Source organism: Heterodontus francisci, chromosome 6, assembly GCF_036365525.1.
Source record: "Heterodontus francisci isolate sHetFra1 chromosome 6, sHetFra1.hap1, whole genome shotgun sequence".
NCBI classification, from domain to species: domain Eukaryota; kingdom Metazoa; phylum Chordata; class Chondrichthyes; order Heterodontiformes; family Heterodontidae; genus Heterodontus; species Heterodontus francisci.
In genome coordinates, this window is record NC_090376.1 from 3,264,610 (window position 1) to 3,292,327 (window position 27,718).

The following is a 27,718-nucleotide window of genomic DNA, read 5'->3' on the forward strand; positions in this document are numbered from 1 at the left end:
ACACAGGGAGAACTTGCAAACTCCACACAGGCAGTACCCGGAATCGAACCCGGGTCCCCTGGAGCTGTGAGGCTGCGGTGCTAACCACTGCGCCACTGTGCCGCCCTTATACCCAAGGATATTACGGGAAGCGAGGTAAGAGATTTCCGCGCCTTTGGCGATGATCTTTGCGTCCTCACTGTCCACTGGAGTAGTACCAGATGGTTGGAGGGTGGCAAATGTTATTCCCTTGTTCAAGACAGGGAATAGGGATAACCCTGGGAATTACAGACCAGTCAGTCTTACGTCGGTGGTGGGCAAATTATTGGAGAGGATTCTGAGAGACAGGATTTATGATTATTTGGAAAAGCATAGTTTGATTAGAGATAGTCAGCATGGCTTTGTGAGGGGCAGGTCATGCCTCACAAGCCTTATTGAATTCTTTGAGGATGTGACAAAACACATTGATGAAGGAAGAGCAGTGGATGTGGTGTATATGGATTTTAGCAAGGCGTTTGATAAGGTTCCCCATGGTAGGCTCATTCAGAAAGTGAGGAGGCATGGGATACAGGGGAAGTTGGCTGTCTGGATACAGAATTGGCTGGCACATAGAAGACAGAGGTAGTAGATGGAAAGTATTCAGCCTGGGGCTCAGTGACCAGTGGTGTTCCGCAGGGATCTGTTCTGGGACCTCTGCTCTTTGTGATTTTTATAAATGACTTGGATGAGGAAGTGGAAGGCTGGGTTAGTAAGTTTGCCGAAGACACAAAGGTTGCTGGAGTTGTGGATAGTGTGGAAGGCTGTTGTAGGTTGCAACGGGCCATTGACAGGATGCAGAGCTGGGCTGAGAAGTGGCAGATGGAGTTCAACCTGGAAAAGTGTGAAGTGATTCATTTTCAAAGGTCGAATTTGAATGCAGAATACAGGCTTAAAGACAGGATTCTTGGCAGTGTGGAGGAGCAGACGGATCTTGGGGTCCACGTCCATAGATCCCTCAAAGTTGCCACCCAAGTTGATAGGGTTGTTAAGACGGATGGTGTGTTGGCTTTCATTAACAGGGGGATTGAGTTTAAGAGCCGCGAGGTTATGCTGCAGCTCTATAAGGCCCTGGTTTGACCACACTTGGAATATTGTGTTCAGTTCTGGTCGCCTCATTATAGGAAGGATGTGGAAGCTTTAGAGAGGGTGCAGAGGAGATTTACCAGGATGCTGCCTGGACTGGAGGGCATGTCTTACGAAGAAAGATTGAGGGAGCTCAGGCTTTTCTCATTGGAGCAAAGAAGGATGAGAGGTGACTTGATAGGGGGGTGCAAGATGATGAGAGGCATAGATAGAGTGGATAGCCAGAGACTTTTTCCCAGGATGGAAAGGGCTATCACCAGGGGGCATAATTTTAAGGTGATTGGAGGAAGGTTTAGGGGAGATGTCAGAGGTAGGTTCTTTACACAGAGAGTGATGGGTGCGTGGAATGCACTGCCAGCGGTGGTAATAGAAGCAGATACATTAGGGACATTTAAGCGACTCTTGCATAGGTACATGGATGATAGTAGAATGAAGGGTATGTAGGTAGTTTGATCTTAGAGTAGGTTAAAGGGTCGGCACAACATCATGGGCCGAAGGGCCTGTACTGTGCTGTACTGTTCTACATTCCAGGACACAACCCTGCTTCACTCCATTCCTCACTCTGAAACTGTCGGAAGTGGAGCTCTCAAACTGTACAGTGCAGTGCATGTTGTCATGGAAGGAGTGGATGAGACTGAGGAGCTTCAGCGGACAGCCAATTTTCCCCAAAATCTTGTAGAGCCTTGCTTTGCTGACGGTGTCTAATGTCTAATTGAGATTTACAAAAGTAAGGTAAAGGGGTATACTCTGTTTCCTACACTTCTCTCGTAGCTGGCATATGAAGATCATCATATTCACAGTAGATCTGCCGGTACGGAAACTGCACTGTGCTTACGGGTACACTCAGTTTGCAAGTAAATGGAAACTTTTAAGTACGACCATGGCAAAGGCCATCCCTGTGACACTAAGGAGTGAGATGCTCCTGTTGTTGTTGCAGTCTCCTCTGTTGTCTTTGTTTTTGTATAGTGTGATGATTTTGGCATCACGCATCTCCTGTGGAACCCAGCCTACTTTCCAGCAGAGAAGGAGAGGGTCATAAAGGTGTAGCAATAGATGGGACTTTCCGTGCTTGAGCAGCTCGGCTGGGATTCCGTCCTTGCCTGGTGCCCTTCTGTTTGCTCGGCAGCTTATGGCCTTCTTGAGCTCCAGTGATGAAGGTTCTCCATCTAACTCATCCATGACAGGAAGCTGTGGGAAAGCATTGAGCGCAGAGATGTCCGGTTCACAGTCGTGTTCAGCGGGATATCTGTTTACTTCTGTTGGTGAGTACTTCACCATCTGCCAACTTCAGTGGAACAACTTTGCTGATGGCAGGGCCAAGTGCCCTCTTGATCCCTTTGTACATAGTTCATGGATTTCCTTTGTCGAATGCAGTTTTGATTTCTTGACTAAAAGCAAAATACTGCAGATGCTGGAAATCTGAAATAAAAACAAGAAATGCTGGAAATACTCAGCAGGTCTGGCAGCATCTGTGGAGAGAGAAGCAGAGTTAACGTTTCAGGTCAGTGACCCTTCTTCAGAACTTCTTGACATGAGCTGATCCAGTGTTTGTTTGCGCAGTATCTCCATCTCCTTTGCATGGCTGTCTTGGCTGCTTTCAAGTCATGCAGTGCCTTAGCTGTTGGGTTTATGTTGTGCATCATGTCGGCTTTGTTTTTTGCATCAATGACAGATAACATCTGAGCTGAGTAGGTCTGAAACCAGCCCTTTTTGCAGGTTCCGCCTTTACCAAATGATGCGTCTGCTGCTTCATAGATGATTGAGCTTAGTGACTTTCAAGCTTCATTGATGCCGGCATCGGTGCTTCCTGTTAAGGATTTGGAGGGTAGCAAGCATTCCAGCGACAGGGCGAAGTGCAGGTATTTGGCATCATTGCTTATACAAGGGATGTTGATGTGTGGCGGGCCGTCGTGTTTGGAGCTGTGGCACTTTCGGGGTGTACCTTTACTCTGCTGCTGATAAGAGTGTGGTCGGTGTCGCAATCTGTGCTATGATAGGTGTGGGTGTGAAGAACACTGGACAGATTGTCTAGTTGATGCCAATGACCAGACCTTGGGTGACACCGTGATACCTTGTGGCAATGTCTGCCCTGGAAGAAGGTGTTGGTGATGCAGAGCTCATTCAGGGCAAAAAGCTCAAGAAGTTGTTGTCCATTATCGGAGATCTTACCCACCCCATGACAACCAAGGCCATGAATCACTGTCTGCCACAATACATGCGTTGAAGTCAGCCAGGTTGAATAGCCTCTCATCATTTGGAATGTTCCTCAGAACGCCACCGAGGGAATCATATCTTTATCGAGATGCTGGCATAGAGAGTTGGTACATAGACACATGTGATATTGACTGTGCCTCCATTGGATGATAACTGCAGGGAGATGAGGCACCCTGAGGTTGCTACTGGTGGCTCAATTGACCGTGTCAGCCGGTTACTCACTGTGAAGCCTACACCACGCTCACAGCGATCTTCAGCACTCTTTCCATGCCAGTAGAAGGTGCAATTAGCCTCTCGAATAGAGCCTGTGTCAGCTAATCTGGTTTCTTGTAGAGCAGCAATACCGACACCAAGCTTGTGTAGCTCACGGTCAATCAGGACTGTCTTGTGCACTTGCTGTGGAGTGTGACCCAGAAACAGTGACTGGGATAAATGACGAGATAATTTTTAAACAAAAAAAAACAGGAAGGCCATTCGACCCATCTAATTCAAGTCTCAATAGGTAACTACAATTCCTGCCAGCAGAGCCTCTAATTGCCGCTTCGATGACTGAAGAGCTTGTGCCCCCTTCCCTACTCAGAGCCTGTTTTTTAAAAAAATTCATTTCATGGGATGTGGGTGTCGCTGGCGAGGCCAGCATTTGTTGCCCATCCCTAACTGCCCTTGAGCAATATAAAAGCTGACCCCTACCCACTCCGCCTGCCCCTCCCCCACTCGCAAACATTGAATCCCTTGATTAGATTCCAGCCTGCAACTCACTTTCGGGTGTCCATTATTCCATATATAAACCACCCTGAACCCCTTAATCAGACTGTAGTCTGTAACTGATGCTGGAATGTTGATGTTGTTAATGGCCTGGCTTTGGAAGCGGTGTTGTGGACTGTTTGTACCTGAATGACAGCATTACAGAATTCCAGGGAGTTCATGAACATGGTGAGTGAGGAGACCCCCATCCAGTCCTCGCGCCGCAGTGCATGCCAATCATCCCCACGCACTTCGATCTTACGAGGTAAAGAGGAGTAAAGTGCACTAAGTCCCGTGGCCAGCACCTGTAGGAACAAAGATCAAAGGTCAGAGGGGCAGCAAGCAACAACAAACAAGACATAGAAGAGAACCATAAGCTTCCCATTCACCCACCGCTCAAACCGCCAACAGTACAGCAGGAGCGGGAATGCAGTCATGCAGGACAGGTCTGGGGGGAAAGTACACTTATACCTGGGTTATATTACAGACACAGTCACAGCGGACGGGACATCTACCTGCCTTTGCTCTATATCCCTTAATATTGGCGGCAGCAGAACATAGCTAGGTTAGCAGAATGGGCAGACAAGTGTGAGGTGATATATTTTGACAGAAAGGATAGAGTGAGACAATATAGACTTAATGGCACAGTTCTAAAGAGTGTATCGGAACAGACGGACCGGGAGGTGCATGTGTATAGATCTTTGAACTTGGCAGGACATATTGACAGAGTGGTTAGTAAACCATATGGGATCAGGGGCTTCATAAATAGAGACAGAGTACAAAAGCAGGAAAGCTATCCTGAACCTTTATAACAATCTGGTTAGGCCGCAATTAGAGTATTGCATTCAGTTCTGGTCACCACATTACAGGAAGAATGTGTGGGGTCCTTGAGAGGGTGCTTCATCAATGACCTTCCCTCCATAAGGCCAGAATTGGGGATGTTCGCTGATGATTGTATGATGTTCAGCACCATTCACGACTCCTCAGATACTGAAGCAGCCTGTGTCCATAGGCAGCAGGACCTGGACAACATTCAGGCTTGGGCTGATAAGTGGCACCACACAAGTGCCAGACAATGAGAATCCCCCACTATCAACATCCTGGGGGTTACCACTGACCAGCCATATACTGTGGCTACAAGAGCAGGTCAGAGGCTGGGAACTCTGCGGCGAGTAACTCACCTCCTGACTCCCCAAAGTCTCTCCACCATCTACAAGGCACGAGTCAGGAGTGTGATGTAATACTCTCCACTTGCCTGGATGGGTGCAGCTCCAACAACACTCAAGAAGCTCAACACCATTCAGGACAAAGCAGTCCACATGTTTGGCACCCCAAACACCATCTTAAACATTCACTCCCTCCACCACCAACACACAGTGGCAGCAGTGTGTACCATCTACAAGATGCACGGCAGCAACGCACCAAGGATCCTTTGACAGCACCTTCCAAACCCACGACCTCTACCAACTAGAAGGACAAGTGCAGCAGATGCATGGGAACACCACCACCTGCAAGTTCCCCTTCAAGCCACAAACCATCCTGACTTGGAACTATATCGCCGCCGTTCCTTCACTGTTGCTGGGTCAAAATCCTGGAACTCCCTTCCGAACCGCACTGTGGGTGTAGCTACCCAACGTGGACTGCAGCGGTTCAAGAAGGCAGCTCACCACCACCTTCTCAAGGGCAATTAGGGATGGGCAATAAATGCTGGCCTAGCCAGTGACACCCACATCCCATGAAAGAATAAAAAAAGAGATTTACCAGAATGGTTCCAGGGATGGGAAATTTTAGTTACAGAGAAGCTGGGGTGTTCTCCCTGGAGAAAAGGAGATTGAGGGGAGATTTTACTAGAAATGTGCAAGATTATGACTGGCTTAGATAAGTCAGACAAGGAAAAACTGTTCCCATTAACTGATGGTAGAAGAACTAGGGGACACAGATTAAAGGTTTTGGGCAAGAGATGCAGGGGGAATGTGAGAAAGAACTTTGTTACACAGCTGGTGGTAATGACCTGGAACTCACTGCCCACGAGGGTGGTGGAAGTGGAGACAATCAATGATTCAAAAGGAAATTGGATGGGCACTTGAAAGGAATAAGCTTGCAGGGCTACAGGGATCGAGTGGGGGAATGGGATTGACTGGATTGCTCCGTGGAGAGCTGGCATGTACTTGATGGGTCGAATAGCTTCCTTCTATGCCTTAAATGACTTTGTGACTCTTACCCAACTAAAAATCCATCAATCTCAGTCTTCAATGTTCCAATTGACACCCAGCATTCACAGCCTTTTGTGGGACAGAGTTCCATATTTCCACTACCCTTTGTGTGAAAAAGTACTTCCTGACATCACCCCTGAATGGCATAGCCCTAATTTTGAGGTTAGGCCCCCTTTCTTCTTCTCTTTCCTCCTTTAAGACACTCCTTAAAACTTGCGTCTTTCATTGGTTCTAATATCTCCTACGTGATTCAGCATCTAATTTTGTTTCATAATGCTCCAGTGAAGTGCCTTGACACATTTTACTACAGATAAAAACAAGTTTCAGCCCACTTGGATTACTTTTTGTACCTGTGCGCTTAAAATTCTCATCTTGTTTTCAAATCCCTCCATGACCTCATCCCTCCCTATCTCCAGCCCCACATCCCTCCGAGGTCTCTGCACTCCTCTAATTCTGACCTCTTGAGCATCCCTGATTTTAATCGCTCCACCACCGGAGGCCGTGCCTTCAGCTGCCTAGACCCTAAGCTCAGGAATTTCCTCCCTAAACCCCTCTACCTCATTCTTCTCCTTTTCAAGATGCTCCTTAAAGTGTAACTCTTTGAGCAAGATATTGGTCATCTGTCCTAATATCTTATGTGGCTGAGTGTCATGTTTTGTTTGATAATCACCGCCTGTGGTGCACCCTCGGATATTGTACTATGTTCAAGGTGCCATATAAATACAGGTTGTTGTTGTGCGCTAGCTCTTAATGATTAGTTTTCGTCAGGTGTGTCCAGGAAGGTTTCCTGACTCAATATGTAGATAGGCCGACAAGAGGGGAGGCTATGTTGGATTTGGTGCTTGGCAACGAACCAGGCCAGGTGGCAGATCTCTCGGTGGGAGAGCATTTCGGTGATACTGATGACAACGCCCTGACCTTTACTATAGTCATGGAGAGGGACAGGAGCAGACGGGATGGGAAAATATTTAATTGGGGGAGGGGGAATTACAATGCTATTAGGCAGGAACTGGGGAGCATAAATTGGGAACAGATGTTCTCAGGGAAATGCACGACAGAAATGTGGGGGTTGTTTAGGGAGCACTTGCTGCGACTGCTGGATAGGTTTGTCCCGATGAGGCAGGGAAGGGATGGTAGGGTGAAGGAACCTTGGATGACAAGAGATGTGGAACAGCTAGTCAAGAGGAAGAAGGAAGCTTACTTAAGGTTGAGGAAGCAAGGATCAGACAGGGCTTTAGAGGGTGACAAGGTAGCCAGGAAGGAATTGAAGAATGGACTTAGGAGAGCTAGAAGGGGACATGAAAAAGAAGGCGTATGGTGTGTTGGCTTTCATTAACAGGGGGATGAGTTTAAGAGCCGCGAGGTTATGCTGCAGCTCTATAAGGCCCTGGTTTGACCACACTTGGAATATTGTGTTCAGTTCTGGTCGCCTCATTATAGGAAGGAAGTGGAAGCTTTAGAGAGGGTGCAGAGGAAATTTACCAGGATGCTGCCTGGACTGGAGGGCATGTCTTACGAAGAAAGGTTGAGGGAGCTAGGGCTTTTCTCATTGGAGCAAAGAAGGATGAGAGGTGACTTGATAGAGGGGTACAAGATGATGAGAGGCATAGATAGAGTGGATAGCCTGAGACTTTTTCCCAGGGTGGAAAGGGCTATCACCAGGGGGCATAATTTTAAGGTGATTGGAGGAAGGTTTAGGGGAGATGTCAGAGGTAGGTTCTTTACACAGAGAGTGGTGGGTGCGTGGAATGCGCTGCCAGCGGTGGTAGTAGAAGCAGATACATTAGGGGCATTTAGTCGACTCTTGGATAGGTACATGGATGATAATAGAATGAAGGGGTAGGTAGTTAATTTGATCTTAGAGTAGGTTAAAGGTTCGGGACAACATCGTGGGCCGAAGGGCCTGTACTGTGCTGAACTGTTCTATGTTCCAGTGTACCTGGACACGAAAATCTCTTTGCTCCTTCACGGCAAAGGCTTTTTTTTATTCATTCATGGGATGTGGGCATCGCTGGCCAGGCCAGCATTTATTGCCCATCCCTAATTGCCCTTGAGAAGGTGGTGGTGAGCTGCCTTCTTGAACCGCTGCAGTCCATTTGGGGTAGGTATACCCACAGTTCTGTTCGGAAGGGTGTTCCAGGATTTTGACCCAGTGACAGTAAAGGAACGGCAATATAGTTCCAAGTCAGGATAGTGTGTGACTTGGAGGGGAACTTGCAGGTGGTGGTGTTCCCATGTATTTGCTGCCCTCGTCCTTCTAGTTGGTAGAGGTCGCGGGTTTGGAAGGTGCTGTCCAAGCAGCCTTGGTGCATTGCTGCAGTGCATCTTGTAAATGGTACACACTGCTGCCACTGTGCGTCAGTGGTGGAGGGAGTGAATGTTTGTAGATGGGGTGCCAATCAAGCGGGCTGCTTTGTGCTGAATGGTGTCGAGCTTCTTGAGTGTTGTTGGAGCTGCACCCATCCAGGCAAGTGGAGAGTATTCCATCACACTCCTGACTTGTGTCTTGTAGATGGTGGACAGGCTTTGGGGAGTCAGGAGGTGAGTTACTCGCCTCAGGATTCCTCGCCTCTGACCTGCTCTTGTAGCCACGGTATTTATATGGCGACTCTAGTTCAGTTTTTGGTCAATGGTAGCCCCTAGGATGTTGATAGTTGGGGATTCAGCAATGGTAATGCTGTTGAATGTCAAGGGGAGATGGTTAGATTCTCCCTTGTTGGAGATGGTCATTGCCTGGCACTTGTGTGGCGCGAATGTCACTTGCCACTTATCAGCCCAAGCCTGGATATTGTCCAGGTCTTGATGCATTTCTACACGGACTGCTTCAGTATCTGAGGAGTCACGAATGGTGCTGAACATTGTGCAATCATCAGCGAACATCCCCAATTCTGACCTTATGATTGAAGGAAGGTCATTGATGAAGCAGCTGAAGATGGTTGGGCCCAGGACGCTACCCTGAGGAACTCCTGCAGTGATGTCTTGGAGCTCAGATGATTGACCTCCAACAACCACAACCATCTTCCTTTGTGCTAGGTATGACTCCAGCCAGCGGAGGGTTTTCCCCCTGATTCCCATTGACCTCAGTTTTGCTAGGGCTCCTTGATGCCATACTCTGTCAAATGCTGCCTTGATGTCAAGGGCAGCCAACTCTCACCTCACCTCTTCAGTTCAGCTCTTCTGTCCATGTTTGAAGCAAGGCTGTAATGAGGTCAGGAGCTGAGTGGCCCTGGCAGAACCCAAACTGAGCGTCACTGAGCAGGTTATTGCTAAGCAAGTGCCGCTTGATGGCACTTTTGATGACACCTTCCATCACTTTACTGATGATTGAGAGTAGGCTGATGCGGCGGTAATTGGCCGGGTTGGACTTGTCCTGCTTTTTGTGTACAGGACAGACCTGGGCAATTTTCCACATTGCAGGGTAGATGCCAGTATTGTAGCTGTACTGGAACAGCTTGGCTAGGGGTGTGGCAAGTTCTGGAGCACAGGTCTTCAGTACTATTGCCGGAATATTGTCAGGGCCCATAGCTTTTGCAGTATCCAGTGCCTTCAGTCGTTTCTTGATATCACGCAGAGTGAATCGAATTGGCTGAAGTCTGGCATTTGTGATGCTAGGGACTTTCGGAGGAGGCCGAGATAGATCATCAACTCGGCACTTCTGGCTGAAGATTGTTGCAAATGCTTCAGACTTATCTTTCGCACTGATGTGCTGGGCTCCCCCATCATTGAGGATGGGGATACTTGTGGAGCCACCTCCTCCAGTTAGTTGTTTAATTGTCCACCACCATTCACGGCTAGATGTGGCAGGACTGCAGAGCTTCGATCTGATCCGTTGGTTATGGGATCGCTTAGCTCTGTCTATTGCATGCTGCTTATGCAGTTTGGCACGCAGATAGCCCTGTGTTGTAGCTTCACCAGGTTGACACCTCATCTTGAGGTATGCCTGGTGCTGCTCCTGGCATGCCCTCCTGCACTCTTTATTGAACCAGGGTTGGTCTCCTGGCTTGATGATAATTGTAGAGCGGGGGATATGCCGGGCCATGAGGTTACAAATTGTGGTTGAGTACAATTCTGCTGCTGCTGATGGCCCACAGCGCCTCATGGATGCCCAGTTTTGCACTGCTAGATCTGTTCGAAATCTATCCCATTTAGCACGGTGATAGTGCCACACAACACGACGGACGGTATCCTCAATGTGAAGGCGGGACTTCGTCTTCACAAGGACTGTGCGGTGGTCACTCCTACCAATACAGTCATGGACAGAAGCATCTGCGGCAGGCAGATTGGTGAGGACGAGGTCAAGTATGTTTTTCCCTCGTGTTGGTTCCCCCAGCACCTGCTGCAGACCCAGTCTAGCAGCCTTGTCCTTTAGGACTCGGCCAGCTCGGTCAGTAGTGGTGCTACCGAGCCACTCTTGGTGATGGACATTGAAGTCCCCCACCCAGAGTACATTTTGTGCCCTTGCCACCCTCAGTGCTTCCTCCAAGTGGTGTTCAACATGGTGGAGTACTGAGTCATCAGCTGAGGGAGGGCGGTAGGTAGGTGGTAATCAGTAGGAGGTTACCTTGCCCATGTTTGACCTGATGCCATGAGACTTCATGGGGTCCGGAGTCGATGTTGAGGACTCCCAGGGCAACTCCCTCCCTACTGTATACCACTGTCCCACCACCTCTGGTGGGTCTGTCCTGTCGGTGGGACAGGACATACCCGGGGATGGTGATGGCAGTGTCTGGGACATTGTCTGTATTAAGAATTATGTCTTCAGACACATCTGTGGAATGAGCTGACGTTCAGCTCAGAGTAAACTGCCTGCTTTAAAAAGGGGGAGAGGGGACAACTATGAAAAAGATTTGCATTTCTACAGTGTCTGTCAGAACCTCAGAACGTGCAAAAGTGTTTTACAGTTCGTGAAATACTTCTGCAGTGTCGTCACTGTTGTAACGTGAGAAACGCCAATTTGTGCACAACAAGATCTCACAAACAGCAATGTGATAATAATAAAAAATCTGTTTGAGTGATGTTGGTTGAGGGATAAATATCAGCTAGGGCACTTGGGATAATCCCTGCCATGGGCAGAGGGGAATGGGTGAGATTCTGGAGTGTTGTGCAATGAGGGGCACCGGCACCCTGTGAAATCCAATGTAAAAGCAGACTCAGTAAAGTCTCCACCAAGTTCCGATGTGGGCAGGAACAAGCTCTGCTATCGGAAGTGGTTGTGTCTATCTCCCGAGAGCTAAGGGAACACGCCCTGTTAGCCTATTGCAGTAACCGCCCAGGACATTCCAAACATTCCAACCCACTCCACTCCCAACACTTCAAGCCAGTGTTCTGGTCAGCACTGCGCTAAGCAGTGCCTGTGATCAGACACAAGGCTGTTTCATTAGTCAGTATTGGGCTAAAGGCAACCAGGGCTCAGATCTGCCCTCATCAACAATGGGGTCAATTCAGTAAAGACTGTACTGAGGAGCAGGCTTGTTAGCTTAACAAGTAAATAAATATGCACCCTCCCAATAAAGCACCAATCGGGGTTTGAGAGGTCAGGAAAGGTCCCAGGTCGGATTCCACATCTGTTCTGTTTTAACTGATCTCAATCAGGGCCTCGATGACCCTGGGTTCAGGATGCTGGACGGGGTGGGGGGGCGGGGGGGGGGAAGGGGCATGAGCCAGGGTGCCAGTAAACAGTTGAAAAGTATGTGCTTGTACAATGAGCAAGGACAGACTGGGCTGGACTGCAAGGCCCAACAGCCTACCCATACATGAAGAGCTCACCAGTTGGGCCAATTGCGCAAGCCAGCAGAAATGGAATAAGCAGGGCACAGTGAAGAGTCAGCAGCCCCTGTGGGGGGGAGGGGAGCAGTCCAGAATCTGAGCCAGAGAGTAGTGACCACCGTGGCCCCAACTGCTTCCTTTGCCACAGGCGTGCACTCACCGGGCAAAAGTAGGAGTTCTCCGCGATATACCTCCCCACAGTGTCGTTCTCTGCGGATATGGCCATGATGAGTAGAAGTGCATCTCGCGCCTGCTGTCCAATCAGACCCTCGCGATGAATAAAGGGGACGAGAATGGAGAAGATGAGGTGGTTCGCTGGGCCCTGGTTGGTCTGGGTGTGAAAGAAGAGTTCCAGGATGGAGGGCTCCTTGGCCAGTGACACAGAGATCTGGTTCAGCAGAAGCACCAGGTTGTTTTCCACCACTGGGGAACGGGGTTCAACGCATGCGCTCAGTAACCTCATCAATGGCCTCAGGATTGGCTTGTGACGCAGCAGGGGCTGATGGGACTGACTGACCAGCAGGTCGTACAGCTTCAGCTGCTCGATTTTCTTGTCATCGTTGAATTGCCAGCGCAGGTTCCAGTTCAGCAGCCTATCCAGAATGCCATCCAGGATCACCAGCTCCAGGATGGGACCGATCCCCATGTCCTCCTGCGGCCTCTCCTCCGCTAACAGGTACATCATTTGATCGGAGTAATTGCGCACTGCGCTTGCTTCATCTACTGTGCACGAGTCCTGCCGCTCCAGAATCCGACTCACCTGTAACACAACACAATACAAATCACTGCTTCAGCCTCAGCTAGGGTAGGAGGAGGTCATTCAATTATTGGGAAACATTACTTAAAGGGATGATGGTGGATAGTAAATGGCAAACATTTAAAGAGCGCATGGATGAACTGCAACAATTGTTTATCCCTGTCTGGCGCAAAAGTAAAACAGGAAAGGTAGCCAAACCACAGCTTAGAAGGGAAATTAGAGATAGCATTAGATCCAAGGAAGAGACACATAAAGTTGCCAGAAAAACACAACACACCTGAGGATTGGGAGCAGTTGAGAATTCAGCAAAGGAGGACCAAGGGATTGATGAAGAAGGGGAAAATAGAGTACGAGAGCAAGCTTGTGGGGAACAGAAAAACTGACTGTAAAAGTTTCTATAGGTATGTGAAGAGAAAATGATTGGTGAAGACAAATGTAGGTTCCTTGCAGTCAGAAACAGGGGAATTTATTATGGGGAATAAAGAAATGGCTGACCAACTAAATGCATACTTTGGTTCTGTCTTCACAAAGGAGGACACAAATATCATGCCAGCAATGTTGGGGAACACAGGGCTTAGTGAGAGGGAAACCGAAGGAAATCAGTATTAGTAGAGAAATAGAGTTGGGGAAATTGATGGGATTGAAGGCCGTTAAATCCCCAGGGCCTGATGGTATGCATCCTAGAGTACTTAAGGAAGTGGCCCTATAAATAGTGGATGCATTGGTGGTCATCTTCCAAGATTCTATAGACTCTGGAACAGTTCCTACAGATTGGAGGGTAGCTAATGTAACCCCACTATTTAAAAAGAGAGATAGAGAGAAAGCAGGGAATTATAGACCAGTCAGCCTGACGTCAGTAGTGGGGAAAATTCTAGAGTCCATTATCAAAGATTTTATAGCAGAGCACTTGGAGAACAGTGGTAGAATCGGGCAGAGTCAGCATGGATTTACGAAAGGGAAATCATGCTCGACAAATCTACTAGAATTATTCAAGGATGTAACTAGTAGAGTCGATGAGGGGGAGCCAGTGGATGTGGTTTATTTGGACTTTCAGAAGGCTTTCGACAAAGTCCCACATAAGAGATTAGCATGTAAAATTAAAGCGAATGGGATTGGGAGTAGTGTATTGCGACAGATAGAAAATTGGTTGGCAGACAGGAAACAAAGAGTAGGGATAAATGGGTCTTTTTCCGAATGGCAGGCAGTGACTAGTGGGGTACTGCAGGGATCGGTGCTAGGACCCCATCTATTCACAATATATATTAATGATTTAGATGAGGGAACTAAATGTAATATATCCAAATTTGCAGATGACACAAAACTGGGTGGGAGGGTGAGTTGTGAGGGGGATGCAGAGAGGCTTCAGGGTGATTTGGACAAGTTGAATGAGTGGGCAAATGCATGGCAGATGCAGTATAATGTGGATAAATGTGAGGTTATCCACTTTGGTTACAAAAACAGGAAGGCAGATTATTATCTCAACGGTTATAAACTGAGAGAGGGGAATATGCAGCGAGACCTGGGTGTTCTCATACACCAGTCGCTGAAGGTAAGCATGCAGGTGCAACAGGCGGTAAAAAAGGCAAATGGTACTTTGGCCTTCACAGCGAGAGGATTTGAGTACAGGAGCAGGGATGACTTGCTGCAATTATATAGGGCCTTGGTGAGGCCATACCTGGAATATTGTGTGCAGTTTTGGTCTCCTTATCTGAGGAAGGATGTTCTTACTATAGAGGGAATGCAGCAAAGGTTTACCAGACTGATTCCTGGGATGGCAGGACTGACGTATGAGGAGAGATTGAGTCGGTTAGGATTATATTCGCTGGAGTTCAGAAGAGTGAGGGGGGCTTCCACAGAAACCTATAAAATTCTAACAGGACTTGACAGGTTAGATGCAGGAAGGTAGTTCCCGATGGTGGGGGAGTCCAGAGCCAGGGGTCATAGTCTCAGGATACCGGGCAAACCTTTCGGGACTGAGATGAGGAGAAATTTCTTCACCCAGAGAGTGGTGAGCCTGTGGAATTCACTAGCACGGAAAGCAGTTGAGGCCAAAACATTGTATGTTTTCAAGAAAGCATTAGATATAGCCCTTGGGTCTAAAGGGATCAAAGGGTATGGGGCGAAAGCGGGAACAGGCTACTGAGTTGGATGATCAGCCATGATCATAATGAATGGCGGAGCAGGCTCGAAGGGCCGAATGGCCTACTCCTGCTCCTATTTTCTGTTTCTATGTAATTAGAACATGGCGGATCTCTATCATAGCTTCATCTACCCTTCTTGGTTCTGTAACCTTTAATACCCTTATCCAACAAATAAATATCAATCTCAGTTTTGAAATTTTCAAATTGACCCCCAGTTTCCCCAGGTTTTGGGGGAGAGAGTTCCAGATTTCCACTCCCATTTATGTGAAGAAGTGCTTCCTGACATCAGCCCTGAACGGCCTGGCTCGAATTTGAAGGTTCTGCCCTCTTGTTCTGGACTCCTCCCACCAGTGGAAATAGTTTCTATCTATCTGATCAAATATTTTAAACACCTGAATTAGATCACTCTTAATCTTCTATACTCAAGGGAATAAAAGCCTAGTCTACACAATCCATCCTCATAATTTAACCGTTTTAGCTCCGGTATCATTCTCGTGAATTTGTGCTCCGCCCCCTCCAAGACCAATATATCCTTCCTGAGTTGCAGCACCCAGAACTGAATGCACTTACTCCAGATGGGGTCTAACCAGAGCTTTATGCAACTGTCACCTAACTTCCACCCCTTGTGTACCTAGCACCCTTGAGGGAAGGGAAAGGGAAAACGACAGGGAGTATGATGGTAAATAAAAAGATAAGCAGCAGGTTAACATGTGTGCAGGAGGGTTTAAGTTCAAGGCAGACTATGAAAGAAGCAGAAAGGAAGGATAACTCAGGAGTTATTATTAGAGATGTTGGAAATCATGAGGGTAAGAAAGCTAGCATAAAGGCACTTTACCTGAATGCTCGTAGCATTCGTAACAAGGTTGATGAGTTAACGGCACAAATCATCGCGAATAAATATGATTTGATAGCCATTACGGAGACATGGTTCCAGGTTGGTCACGACTGGGAGTTAAATATCCAGGGGTACCAGACTATTCGGAAGGACAGACAGGAAGGTAAGGGAGGTGGTGTAGCTCTGATATTCAAGGATGACATCAGGGCGGTGCTGAGAGATGATATAGGTTCTATGGAGAATGAGGTTGAATCCATTTGGGTGGAAATTAGCAACTCTAAGAAGAAAAAGTCATTGATAGGCGTAGTCTATAGGCCACCAAATAATAACATCACATTGGGGCGGGCAATAAACAAAGAAATAACTAATGCCTGTAAAAATGGTACGGCAATTATCATGGGGGATTTTAATCTACATGTAGATTGGTCGAACCAGCTCAGTCAGGGTAGCCTTGAGGAGGAGCTCGTTGAGTGTATCCGTGATAGTTTTCTTGAACAGTATGTAATGGAACCGACGAGGGAGCAAGCTATCCTAGATCTAGTCCTGTGTAATGAGACAGGAATAATTAATGACCTCATAGTTAGGGATCCTCTTGGAAGGAGTGATCACAGTATGGTTGAATTTAGAATACAGATGGAGAGTGTGAAGATAAAATCCAATACCAGGGTCCTGCGCTTGAACAAGGGAGACTACAATAGAATGAGGGAGGACTTGGCTAAAGTAGACTGGAAACAAAGATTTTATGGTGGGACAGTTGACGAGCAGTGGAGGACTTTCAAAGCAATTTTTCAAAGTGCTCAGCAAAAGTATATTCCAGTGAAAAGGAAGGACTGGAAGAAAAGGGGTAATCTGCCATGGGTGTCTAAGGAAATAAGGGAGGCTATCAAATTGAAAGAGAAGGCATACAAAGTGGCCAAAAACAGTATGAAACTAGAAGATTGGGAAAACTTTAAAGGTCAACAGAAAGCCACAAAAAGAGCTATAAAGAAAAGTAAGATAGAACATGAGAAAAAACTAGCACAGAATATAAAGACAGATAGAAAAAGTTTCTATAAATATATAAAACGAAAAAGAGTGGCTAAAGTAAACGTTGGTCCTTTAGAGGATGAGAAGGGGAATTTAGTTATGAGATATGATGAAATGGCCGAGGCATTGAACAGGTATTTTGTATCGGTCTTCACAGTGGAGGACATTAATAACATGCCAGTAATTGACAAAGATACGAACGTAGGTGAGGACCTGGAAACAATCATTATTACGGAAGAGGTAGTGTTGGGCAAGCTAATGGAGCTAAGGATTGATAAGTCTCCTGGCCCTGATGGAATGCATCCCAGGGTACTAAAAGAGATGGCGGGAGAAATAGCAGGTGCACTGGCGGTAATTTTCCAAAATTCACTGGACTCTGGGGTAGTCCCAGCAGATTAGAAAACAGCAGATGTGACGCCACTGTTTAAAAAGGGAGGTAGACAAAAGATGGGGAATTATAGACTGGTTAGCTTAACCTCTGTAGTGGGGAAGATGCTTGAGTCTATTATCAAGGAAGAAATAGCAGGGCATCTCGATAGAAATTGTCCCGTTGGGCAGACGCAGCATGGGTTCATGAAGGGCAGGTCATGCTTGACAAATCTTTTGGAATTCTATGATGACATTACGAGCAAGGTGGACAATGGGGACCCAGTGGATGTGGTGTACCTAGATTTCCAGAAGGCCTTCGACAAGGTGCCGCACAAGAGGCTGCTGCATAAGATAAGGATGCATGGCGTTAGGGGTAAAGTATTAGCATGGATAGAGGATTGGTTGACTAACAGGAAGCAGAGAGTGGGGATAAATGAGTGCTATTCTGGTTGGCAATCAGTCACTAGTGGTGTGCCTCAGGGATCGGTGTTGGGACCGCAATTATTTACAATTTATATAGATGATTTGGAGTTGGGGACCACGTGTAGGGTGTCAAAGTTTGCAGATGACACTGAGATGAGTGGCAGAGCAAAGTGTGCAGATGACTGTGAAACTTTGCAGAGTAACATAGATACATTGAGTGAGTGGGCAAAGGTCTGGCAGATGGAATACAATGTTAATAAATGTGAAGTCATTCATTTCGGTAGGAGTAAAAGTAAAAAGGATTATTACTTGAATGGTAAAAAGTTGCAGCATGCTGCTATGCAGAGGGACCTGGGTGTCCTTGTGCATGAATCGCAGAAGGTTGGTCTGCAGGTACAGCAAGTAATTAGGAAGGCAAATGGAATTTTGTCCTTCATTGCTAAAGGGATTGAGTTTAAAAGCAGAGAGGTTATGTTGCAGCTGTATAAGGTACTGGTGAGGCCGCACCTGGAGTACTGTGTGCAGTTTTGGTCTCCTTACTTGAGAAAGGATGTACTGGCACTGGAGAGGGTGCAGAGGAGGTTCACTAGGTTGATTCCGGAGTTGAGGGGGTTGGCTTATGAGGAGAGACTGAGTAGATTGGGATTATATTCATTGGAATTCAGAAGAATGAGGGGGGATCTTATAGAAACATATAAAATTATGAAGGGAATAGATAAGATACAAGTAGAGAGGATGTTTCCACTGGCAGGTGAAGCTAGGACAAGAGGGCATAGCCTCAAGATTAGAGGGAGCAGATTTAGGACTGAATTAAGAAGGAACTTCTTCACCCAGAGGGTTGTTAATCTATGGAATTCCTTGCCCAGTGAAGTAGTTGACGCTTCTTCAGTAAACGTTTTTAAAGCTAAGGTAGATATCTTTTTGAACAATAAAGGAATTAAGGGATACGGTGAGAGCGCGGGGTAAGTGGATCTGAGTCCACGAAAAGATCAGCCATGATCTTATTGAATGGTGGAGCAGGCTCGAGGGGCCGGACGGCCTACTCCTACTTCTTATGATCTTATAAAGGCTAACGTTCCATACGTTTGTTTTTACACCTGTCCATTAGTTTTTAGTGTTTTCAGTACATGGACCCCTAAATCTCTCTCCCACTCCATAATTGCTAGTTTTTCATCATTTACAAAATATTCTGCCCAATTTTGGGCACCACACTTTAGGAAGGATATCAATGCCTTTGAGAGGGTGCAGAGCAGATTTACTAGAATGGTGCCAGGGATGGGAACATAGGAAATAGGAATAGGCCATTCGGCCCATTGAGCCTGCTCTGTCACTCAAACAGACCATGGCTGATCATCTATCTCTACGCCATTTTTTCTCACCATCCCCATATCCCTTGATGTCATTAGTATCCAGAAATCTATCGATTTCTGTCTTGAACATGCTCAATGATTGAGCTTCCAATGCCCTCCAGGGTACAGAATTCCAAAGATTGACCACCCTCTGGGTGAACAAATTTCTCCTCATCTCAGTCTTAAATAGCTTACCCCTTATTCTGAGACTGTGTCCCCTGGTTCTAGACTCACCAGCCAGAGGAAACATCCTATCCACATCCACCCTGTCATGCCCTGTACGAATTTTGAGAGTTGCAAATAGATCACCTCTCATTCTTCGAAACTAGAGAATTCAGGCCAGTTTTCTCAATCTCTCCTAAGACAATCCTCCTATCCCAGGGATTAGTCTGGTGAACCTCTGCTGCAATCCCTCTATGGCAAGTATATCCTTCCTTAGATAAGGAGACCAAAACTCTCACCAAGGCTTTATACAATTGCAGCAATACATCATTACTCCTGTACTCAAATCCCCTTGCAATGAAGGTCAACACACCATTTGCCTTCCAAATTGTTTGCTGCACCAACATACTAGCTTTTAGTGACTCATGAACAAGGACACCCAAGTCCCTTTGGACATCAACACTTCCCAACCTCTCACCATTTAAGAAATACTCTGCATTTCTGTTTTTTCTACGAAAGTGGATCACCTCACACTTATTCACATTATAGGGCGGCACAGTGGCGCAGTGGTTAGCACCGCAGCCTCACAGCTCCAGGGACCCGGGTTCAATTCCGGGTACTGCCTGTGTGGAGTTTGCAAGTTCTCCCTGTGTCTGCGTGGGTTTTCTCCGGGTGCTCCGGTTTCCTCCCACAAGCCAAAAGACTTGCAGGTTGATAGGTAAATTGGCCATTATAAAAAAAATTGTCACTAGTATAGGTAGGTGGTAGGGAAATATAGGGACAGGTGGGGGTGTTTGGTAGGAATATGGGATTAGTGTAGGATTAGTATAAATGGGTGGTTGATGTTCGGCACAGACTCGGTGGGCCGAAGGGCCTGTTTCAGTGCTGTATCTCTAATCTAAAATCTAAAAATCTAATCATATTCCATTTGCCATGTTCTTGCCCATTCACTTAGCCTGTCCAAGTCCTCCTGAAGCCTCCTTGCATCCCCCTCACAACTTACATTCCCACCTAGTTTTGTGTCAGCAAATTTGGAAATATTACATTTGGTATCCACATCCAAATCATTGATATTGATTGTGAACAGCTGTGGGCCAAGCACTGATCCTTGTGGCACCACACTAGTAGATAAATGAGGGACTTCAGTTAATGTGGAAAGACAGGAGAAGCTGGAGTTGTTCTCCTTAGAGATTGATAGAAGTATTCAAAATTATGAGGAGTAAATGAGGAGAAATTGCTTTCACTGGCAGGAGGGTCAGAAGCCAGAGGACACAGATTTAATGTAACTGACAAAAGAACCAGAGGTAAGATGAATTTTTTTTAACGCAGTGAGTTGTTGTGATCTGCAACGCGCTGCCTGAAAGGGCGGTGGGAGAAGATTCAATAATAACTTTCAAAAGGGAATTGGATAAATACTTGAACAGCAGAAGACTGCAGATATTGGGAAAGAGCAGAGAGAGCAAGTCGTTGATAAAAACCTTCCCTCAGGACTAGGTGAGTTTCTTCTTTTGGGCCTCCTTATCTCGAGAGACAATGGATACGCGCCAGGAGGTGGTCAGTGGTTTGTGAAGCAGCGCCTGGAGTGGCTATAAAGGCCAATTCTGGAGTGACAGGCTCTTCCACAGGTGCTGCAGAGAAATTTGTTTGTTGGGGCTGTTGCACAGTTGGCTCTCCCCTTGCGCCTCTGTCTTTTTTCCTGCCAACTACTAAGTCTCTTCGACTCGCCACAATTTAGCCCTGTCTTTATGGCTGCCCGCCAGCTCTGGCGAATGCTGGCAACTGACTCCCACGACTTGTGATCAATGTCACACGATTTCATGTCGCGTGAGTAGAGTCCATGATAAGGGAGATAAAGGATAAGGGAGAGTGTACAGGCACTGTAGAAGGAGATTAATTGAGTGGGTAGAGTGCATGATAGGATAGCATGGGTTGGAGAGAAAGTAAGGCTCCCTCCACACTGCGCCACTGATAGGTCTTAGATCAGCACCCCTTATTCTACCAGTGAAATCACCAATTGGTGTCTGCCACGGGCCTACTGCGTTGAGACTCCCCAAAGTCATTTCACATGGAGAGTCCTGCAGTCAGGAGATTTTCCTCCAGATACCCTGGGCTTGATGAGAACCCAGGTTCCACCAATGAGACACAACTACCTCATCGCACCCACCCAGTCCCAAAGTCTATGGCAGCGAGGAGTTTCCTGTGTCAGCAGCAGTTACAATGGCAGCAGTCTTTAGTGAAGCACCAAGAGTTTATTTAAAATAGGGCCAGTGAAAGCAACAGTGGGAATCACTGGCTCAGGATTGTATGAATGAAACGTGGTAAACTGACATTGCTTATCGGACGCTGATAGCTGTAGAGATTAGAGAGAATGCAAAACTCCCACACCACACATTACTCCGACTGCATACATTCATCCGGATATCAGACACACGCTATTCCCATTATCCAAACTAGCTGTGGCTGGGCCCTGCTATTAGGGATTGCTCAATGAATGCTGAGTCACAGGAACTCTATGTGCTATAGAATCCCATTTCACAGGTGAGACTTCTGAACGATTTTCAGACCAGAAAAGATCAAGACCATTTCTAATAAAAAATAGATCAACTGTAAAGGGGATCACTGACGAGCAAAGATTCATGAATCAACAGATTTACAACCTGGAGGGGTGCAAATCGCAACCACAACGGAGATGTCAAGAGCGTAAAAGAATTCAAACACTCCAAACTGGGACACAATGCACTAACTGTGACACACTGCACTAATCTAATCCACTCTAATTGCTTCACACTACACAAACCCAATTAACCATGGACACTACACTGACACAATCTCCCCGGGTCACACTGCACTGACACAATCTCCCCGGGTCACACTACACCGACACAATCTCCCCGGGTCACACTACACCGACACAATCTCCCCGGGTCACACTACACCGACACAAACTCCCCGGGTCACACTACACCGACACAAACTCCCCGGGTCACACTACACCGACACAAACTCCCCGGGTCACACTATACCGACACGATCTCCCCGGGCCACACTACACCGACCCAATCTCCCCGGGTCACACTACACCGACCCGATCTCCCCGGGTCACACTACACCGACCCGATCTCCCCGGGTCACACTACACCGACCCGATCTCCCCGGGTCACACTACACCGACCCGATCTCCCCGGGTCACACTACACCGACCCGATCTCCCCGGGTCACACTACACCGACCCGATCTCCCCGGGTCACACTACACCGACCCGATCTCCCCGGGTCACACTACACCGACCCGATCTCCCCGGGTCACACTACACCGACCCGATCTCCCCGGGTCACACTACACCGACCCGATCTCCCCGGGTCACACTACACCGACACGATCTCCCCGGGTCACACTACACCGACACGATCTCCCCGGGTCACACTACACCGACACGATCTCCCCGGGTCACACTACACCGACACGATCTCCCCGGGTCACACTACACCGACACGATCTCCCCGGGTCACACTACACCGACACGATCTCCCCGGGTCACACTACACCGACACGATCTCCCCGGGTCACACTACACCGACACGATCTCCCCGGGTCACACTACACCGACACGATCTCCCCGGGTCACACTACACCGACACGATCTCCCCGGGTCACACTACACCGACACGATCTCCCCGGGTCACACTACACCGACACGATCTCCCCGGGACACACTACACCGACACGATCTCCCCGGGTCACACTACACCGACACGATCTCCCCGGGTCACACTACACCGACCCGATCTCCCCGGGTCACACTACACCGACCCGATCTCCCCGGGTCACACTACACCGACACGATCTCCCCGGGTCACACTACACCGACACGATCTCCCCGGGTCACACTACACCGACACGATCTCCCCGGGTCACACTACACCGACACGATCTCCCCGGGTCACACTACACCGACACGATCTCCCCGGGTCACACTACACCGACACGATCTCCCCGGGTCACACTACACCGACACGATCTCCCCGGGTCACACTACACCGACACGATCTCCCCGGGTCACACTACACCGACACGATCTCCCCGGGTCACACTACACCGACACGATCTCCCCGGGTCACACTACACCGACACGATCTCCCCGGGTCACACTACACCGACACGATCTCCCCAGCTCACACTGCACCAACCCAATCTCCCCGGGTCACACTACACTGACACAATCTCCCTGGGTCACACTACACCAACACAATCTCCCCCGGTCACACTACACCAACACAATCTCCCCGCGTCACACTACACCAACACAATCTCCCCGGGTCACACTACACCAACACAATCTCCCCGGGTCACACGACACCAACACAATCTCCCCGGGTCACACGACACCGACACGATCTCCCCGGGTCAGCAGGGGAATGGGAACCTAAATTGTAGTTCCAGTGTACAGGCTGTTGAGAGTAGTGAGGTAGGGGACAAGGTTACAGGGACGCAAGAGGGCACTGGCAAGCAAGAACTTGGTTTAAAGTGTGTCTACTTCAACGGCAGGAGCATCCGGAATAAGGTGGGTGAGCTTGCAGCATGGGTTGGTACCTGGGATCCTGATGTTGTGGCCATTTCAGAGACATGGGTAGAGCAGGGGCAGGAATGGATGTTGCAGGTTCCGGGATTTAGATGTTTCAGTAAGAACAGAGAAGAGGGTAAAAGAGGGGGGGGTGTGGCACTGTTAATCAAGGAAAGTATTACAGCGGCAGAAAGGACGTTTGAGGATTCGTCTACTGAGGTAGTATGGGCCGAGGTTAGAAACAGGAGAGGAGAGGTCACCCTGTTGGGAGTTTTCTATAGACCTCCGAATAGTTCCAGAGATGTAGAGGAAAGGATAGCAAAGATGATTCTCGACAGGAGCGAGAGTAACAGGGTAGTGGTTATGGGGGACTTTAACTTTCCAAATATTGACTGGAAATACTATAGTTCGAGTACTTTAGATGGGTCTGTTTTTGTCCAGTGTGTGCAGGAGGGTTTTCTGACACAGTATGTGGACAGGCCAACCAGGGGCGATGCCACATTGGATTTGGTACTGGGTAATGAACCCGGCCAGGTGTTCGATTTAGATGTAGGTGAGCACTTTGGCGATAGTGATCACAATTCGGTTAGGTTTACCTTAGCGATGGGCAGGGACAGGTATATACCGCAGGGCAAGAATTATAGCTGGGGGAAAGGAAATTATGACGCGATTAGGCAAGATTTAGGATGTGTAGGATGGGGAAGGAAACTGCAGGGGATGGGCACAAACGAAATGTGGAGCTTATTCAAGGAGCAGCTAATGCGTGTCCTTGATAAGTATGTACCTGTCAGGCAGGGAGGAAGTTGTCGAGCGAGGGAGCCGTGGTTTACTCAAGAAGTTGAAGCGCTTGTCAAGAGGAAGAGGGCGGCTTATGTTAGGATGAGACGTGAAGGCTCAGTTAGGGCGCTTGAGAGTTACAAGCTAGCCAGGAAGGATCTAAAGGGAGGGCTAAGAAGAGCAAGGAGAGGACACGAGAAGTCATTGGCGGATAGGATCAAAGAAAACCCTAAGGCTTTCTATAGGTATATCAGGAATAAAAGAATGATAAGAGTTAGAACAGGGCCAATCAAGGATAGTAGTGGGAAGTTGTGTGCGGAATCAGAGGAGATAGGGGAAGCGTTAAATGAATATTTTTCGTCAGTATTTACAGTAGAGAAAGAAAATGTTGCCGAGGAGATTACTGAGATACAGCCTACTAGGCGAGATGGGATTGAGATTCACAAGGAGGAGGTGTTAGCAATTTTGGAAAGAGTGAAAATAGATAAGTCCCCTGGGCCAGATGGGATTTATCCTAGGATTCTCTGGGAAGCCAGGGAGGAGATTGCAGAGCCGTTGTTGTTGATCTTTATGTCGTCATTGTCGACAGGAGTAGTGCCGGAGGACTGGAGGATAGCAAATGTTGTCCCCTTGTTCAAGAAGGGGAGTAGAGACAGCCCTGGTAATTATAGACCTGTGAGCCTTACTTCGGTTGTGGGTAAAATGTTGGAAAGGGTTATAAGAGATAGGATTTATAATCATCGTGAAAAGAATAAGTTCATTTGCGATAGTCAGCACGGTTTTGTGAAAGGTAGGTCGTGCCTCACAAACCTTATTGAGTTTTTCGAGAAGGTGACCAAACAGGTGGATGAGGGTAAAGCCGTGGATGTGGTGTATATGGATTTCAGTAAGGCGTTTGATAAGGTTCCCCATGGTAGGCTATTGCAGAAAATACGGAAGTATGGGGTTGAAGGTGATTTAGAGCTTTGGATCAGAAATTGGCTAGCTGAAAGAAGACAGAGGGTGGTGGTTGATGGCAAATGTTCATCCTGGAGTTTAGTTACTAGTGGTGTACCGCAAGGTTCTGTTTTGGGGCCACTGCTGTTTGTCATTTTTATAAATGACCTGGATGAGGGTGTAGAAGGGTGGGTTAGTAAATTTGCGGATGACACGAAGGTCGGTGGAGTTGTGGATAGTGTCGAAGGATGTTGTAGGGTACAGAGGGACATAGATAGGCTGCAGAGCTGGGCTGTGAGATGGCAAATGGAGTTTAATGCGGAGAAGTGTGAGGTGATTCACTTTGGAAGGAGTAACAGCAATGCAGAGTACTGGGCTAATGGGAAGATTCTTGGTAGTGTAGATGAGCAGAGAGATCTTGGTGTCCAGGTACATAAATCCCTGAAAGTTGCTACCCAGGTTAATAGGGCTGTTAAGAAGGCATATGGTGTGTTAGCTTTTATTAGTCGGGGGGTCGAGTTTCGGAGCCACGAGGTCATGCTGCAGCTGTACAAAACTCTGGTGAGACCGCACCTGGAGTATTGCGTGCAGTTCTGGTCACCGCATTATAGAAAGGATGTGGAAGCTATGGAAAGGGTGCAGAGGAGATTTACTAGGATGTTGCCTGGTTTGGAGGGAAGGTCTTACGAGGAAAGGCTGAGGGACTTGAGGTTGTTTTCGTTGGAGAGAAGGAGGAGGAGAGGTGACTTAATAGAGACATATAAGATAATCAGAGGGTTAGATAGGGTGGATAGTGAGCGTCTTTTTCCTCGGATGGTGATGGCAAACACGAGGGGACATAGCTTCAAGTTGAGGGGTGATAGATATAGGATAGATGTGAGAGGTAGTTTCTTTACTCAGAGAGTAGTAAGGGCGTGGAATGCCCTGCCTGCAGCAGTAGTAGATTCGCCAACTTTAAGGGCATTTAAGTGGACATTGGATAGACACATGGATGAAAATGGAATAGTGTAGGTCAGATGGTTTCACAGCTCGGCGCAACATCGAGGGCCGAAGGGCCTGTACTGCGCTGTAATATTCTAATCATTCTAATTCTAATCTAATCTAAAACAAACACAATCTCCCTGGGTCACACTAAAACAAACACAATCTCCCTGGGTCATGCTACACCAACACAATCTCCCTGGGTCATGCTACACCAACACAATCTCCATGAGTCACACTATACCAACCCAATTAACCAAGCAGACACTACACCAACCCAATCTCCGCAGGACATACTGTATCAACCCAATCTAACAGAAACATGCAGCCTTTCACATACTTGCACAGGTGTTGTTTTGTCCTTACCTGTGCCCAGTGATTTTTAAATACCATGAAACAGGTTTCAGGGTCGGCTGTAACTGGGGTCAGAGGGCTTGTGGCCCGGTTCGCCCTATTGCCAGCTCCTCTGGGATTCAGCTTACTCAGCCAGCTCATCCTTTCCACAGCCTTTGGAGGTTGAGTGCTGGGCAGGAGAGGTAGGAAGAGGATGGGTGTGAAGCAGGTATGAAGGGTGGGGTAGGGTGGGTGGGGGAGGGGTGGGAGGGGATTACGGGTTGGCAACAGCAATGGACAGTGGGGTGTAACTCTTTCCGGGGCAGTACGTGTCAACACTATCCAGTCAGTATTTTCCTGGCAGCCACTATCATCCTGTCTGGAGGTGCTTCTCCTCCATACTGTCTCAATCACGGTGCTTTACTGAAAAAAAGCAGAAGTGAAATCTTTACTTCAGAGGAGGTTAGACATTCTGTAAACAGACAAATTCCCCAAGCATCTCTGTACGGTCCATCTACTACCTCTCTTAAATAGTTATGCCAACATCAACTAGCATTACCCCAGTAAATCTAGATATGGAGGTCAGATCGAATCAGCCCACTGAGATTTCAATTGATTATTTGTACATGGGTTCGAATCACACCACAGCAGAAGGTGGAATTTGAATTCAATTAATAAATCGGGAATTAAAAGCTAGTCTAATGATGGCCATGAAATCATTGTTGACTGTTCTGGTTCGCTAACGTCCTTTAGGGAAGGAAATCTGCCGTCCTTACCTGGTCTGGCCTTCACGTGACTCCAGACCCACAGCAATGTGGCAGACTCTTACAAGCCCTCTGAAATGGCCTAGCAAGCCACTCAGTTGTATCGAACCACTACGAAGTCAATAAAAAGGAATGAAACTGGACGGACAACCCGGCATCGACAACGGCAAACCCAGCCCTGTCGACCCTGCAATGTCCTCCTTATTAACATATGGGGGCATGTGCCAAAGTTGGGAGAGCTGTCCCACAGACTAGTCAAGCAACAA

At 47.7% G+C, this 27,718-nt stretch overlaps 1 protein-coding gene across 3 annotated transcripts in view; it reads right to left on the reverse strand.

The window, feature by feature from the left end:
• Window positions 1–27,106, reverse strand: part of fhip1b (FHF complex subunit HOOK interacting protein 1B) — a 106,715-nt gene extending 79,609 nt beyond the window's left edge. For 2 of the 3 annotated variants that reach the window (XR_010975178.1, XM_068032985.1), the window contains exons 1-3: window positions 26,722–26,942; window positions 12,199–12,798; window positions 4,206–4,364 (exon numbers count right to left, since the gene is read on the reverse strand). Coding sequence is in view for 2 of the 3 variants with exons in the window: in XM_068032985.1 (XP_067889086.1) it covers window positions 4,206–4,364; window positions 12,199–12,798; window positions 26,722–26,850 (888 nt within the window). In the remaining variant the exon portion in view is untranslated. Of the gene's footprint in view, window positions 1–4,205; window positions 4,365–12,198; window positions 12,799–26,721 lie in introns of all 3 variants that reach the window. The other variant, XM_068032984.1, reaches the window with a different exon arrangement.
• Between the last annotated feature and the right edge of the window lie 612 nt (window positions 27,107–27,718).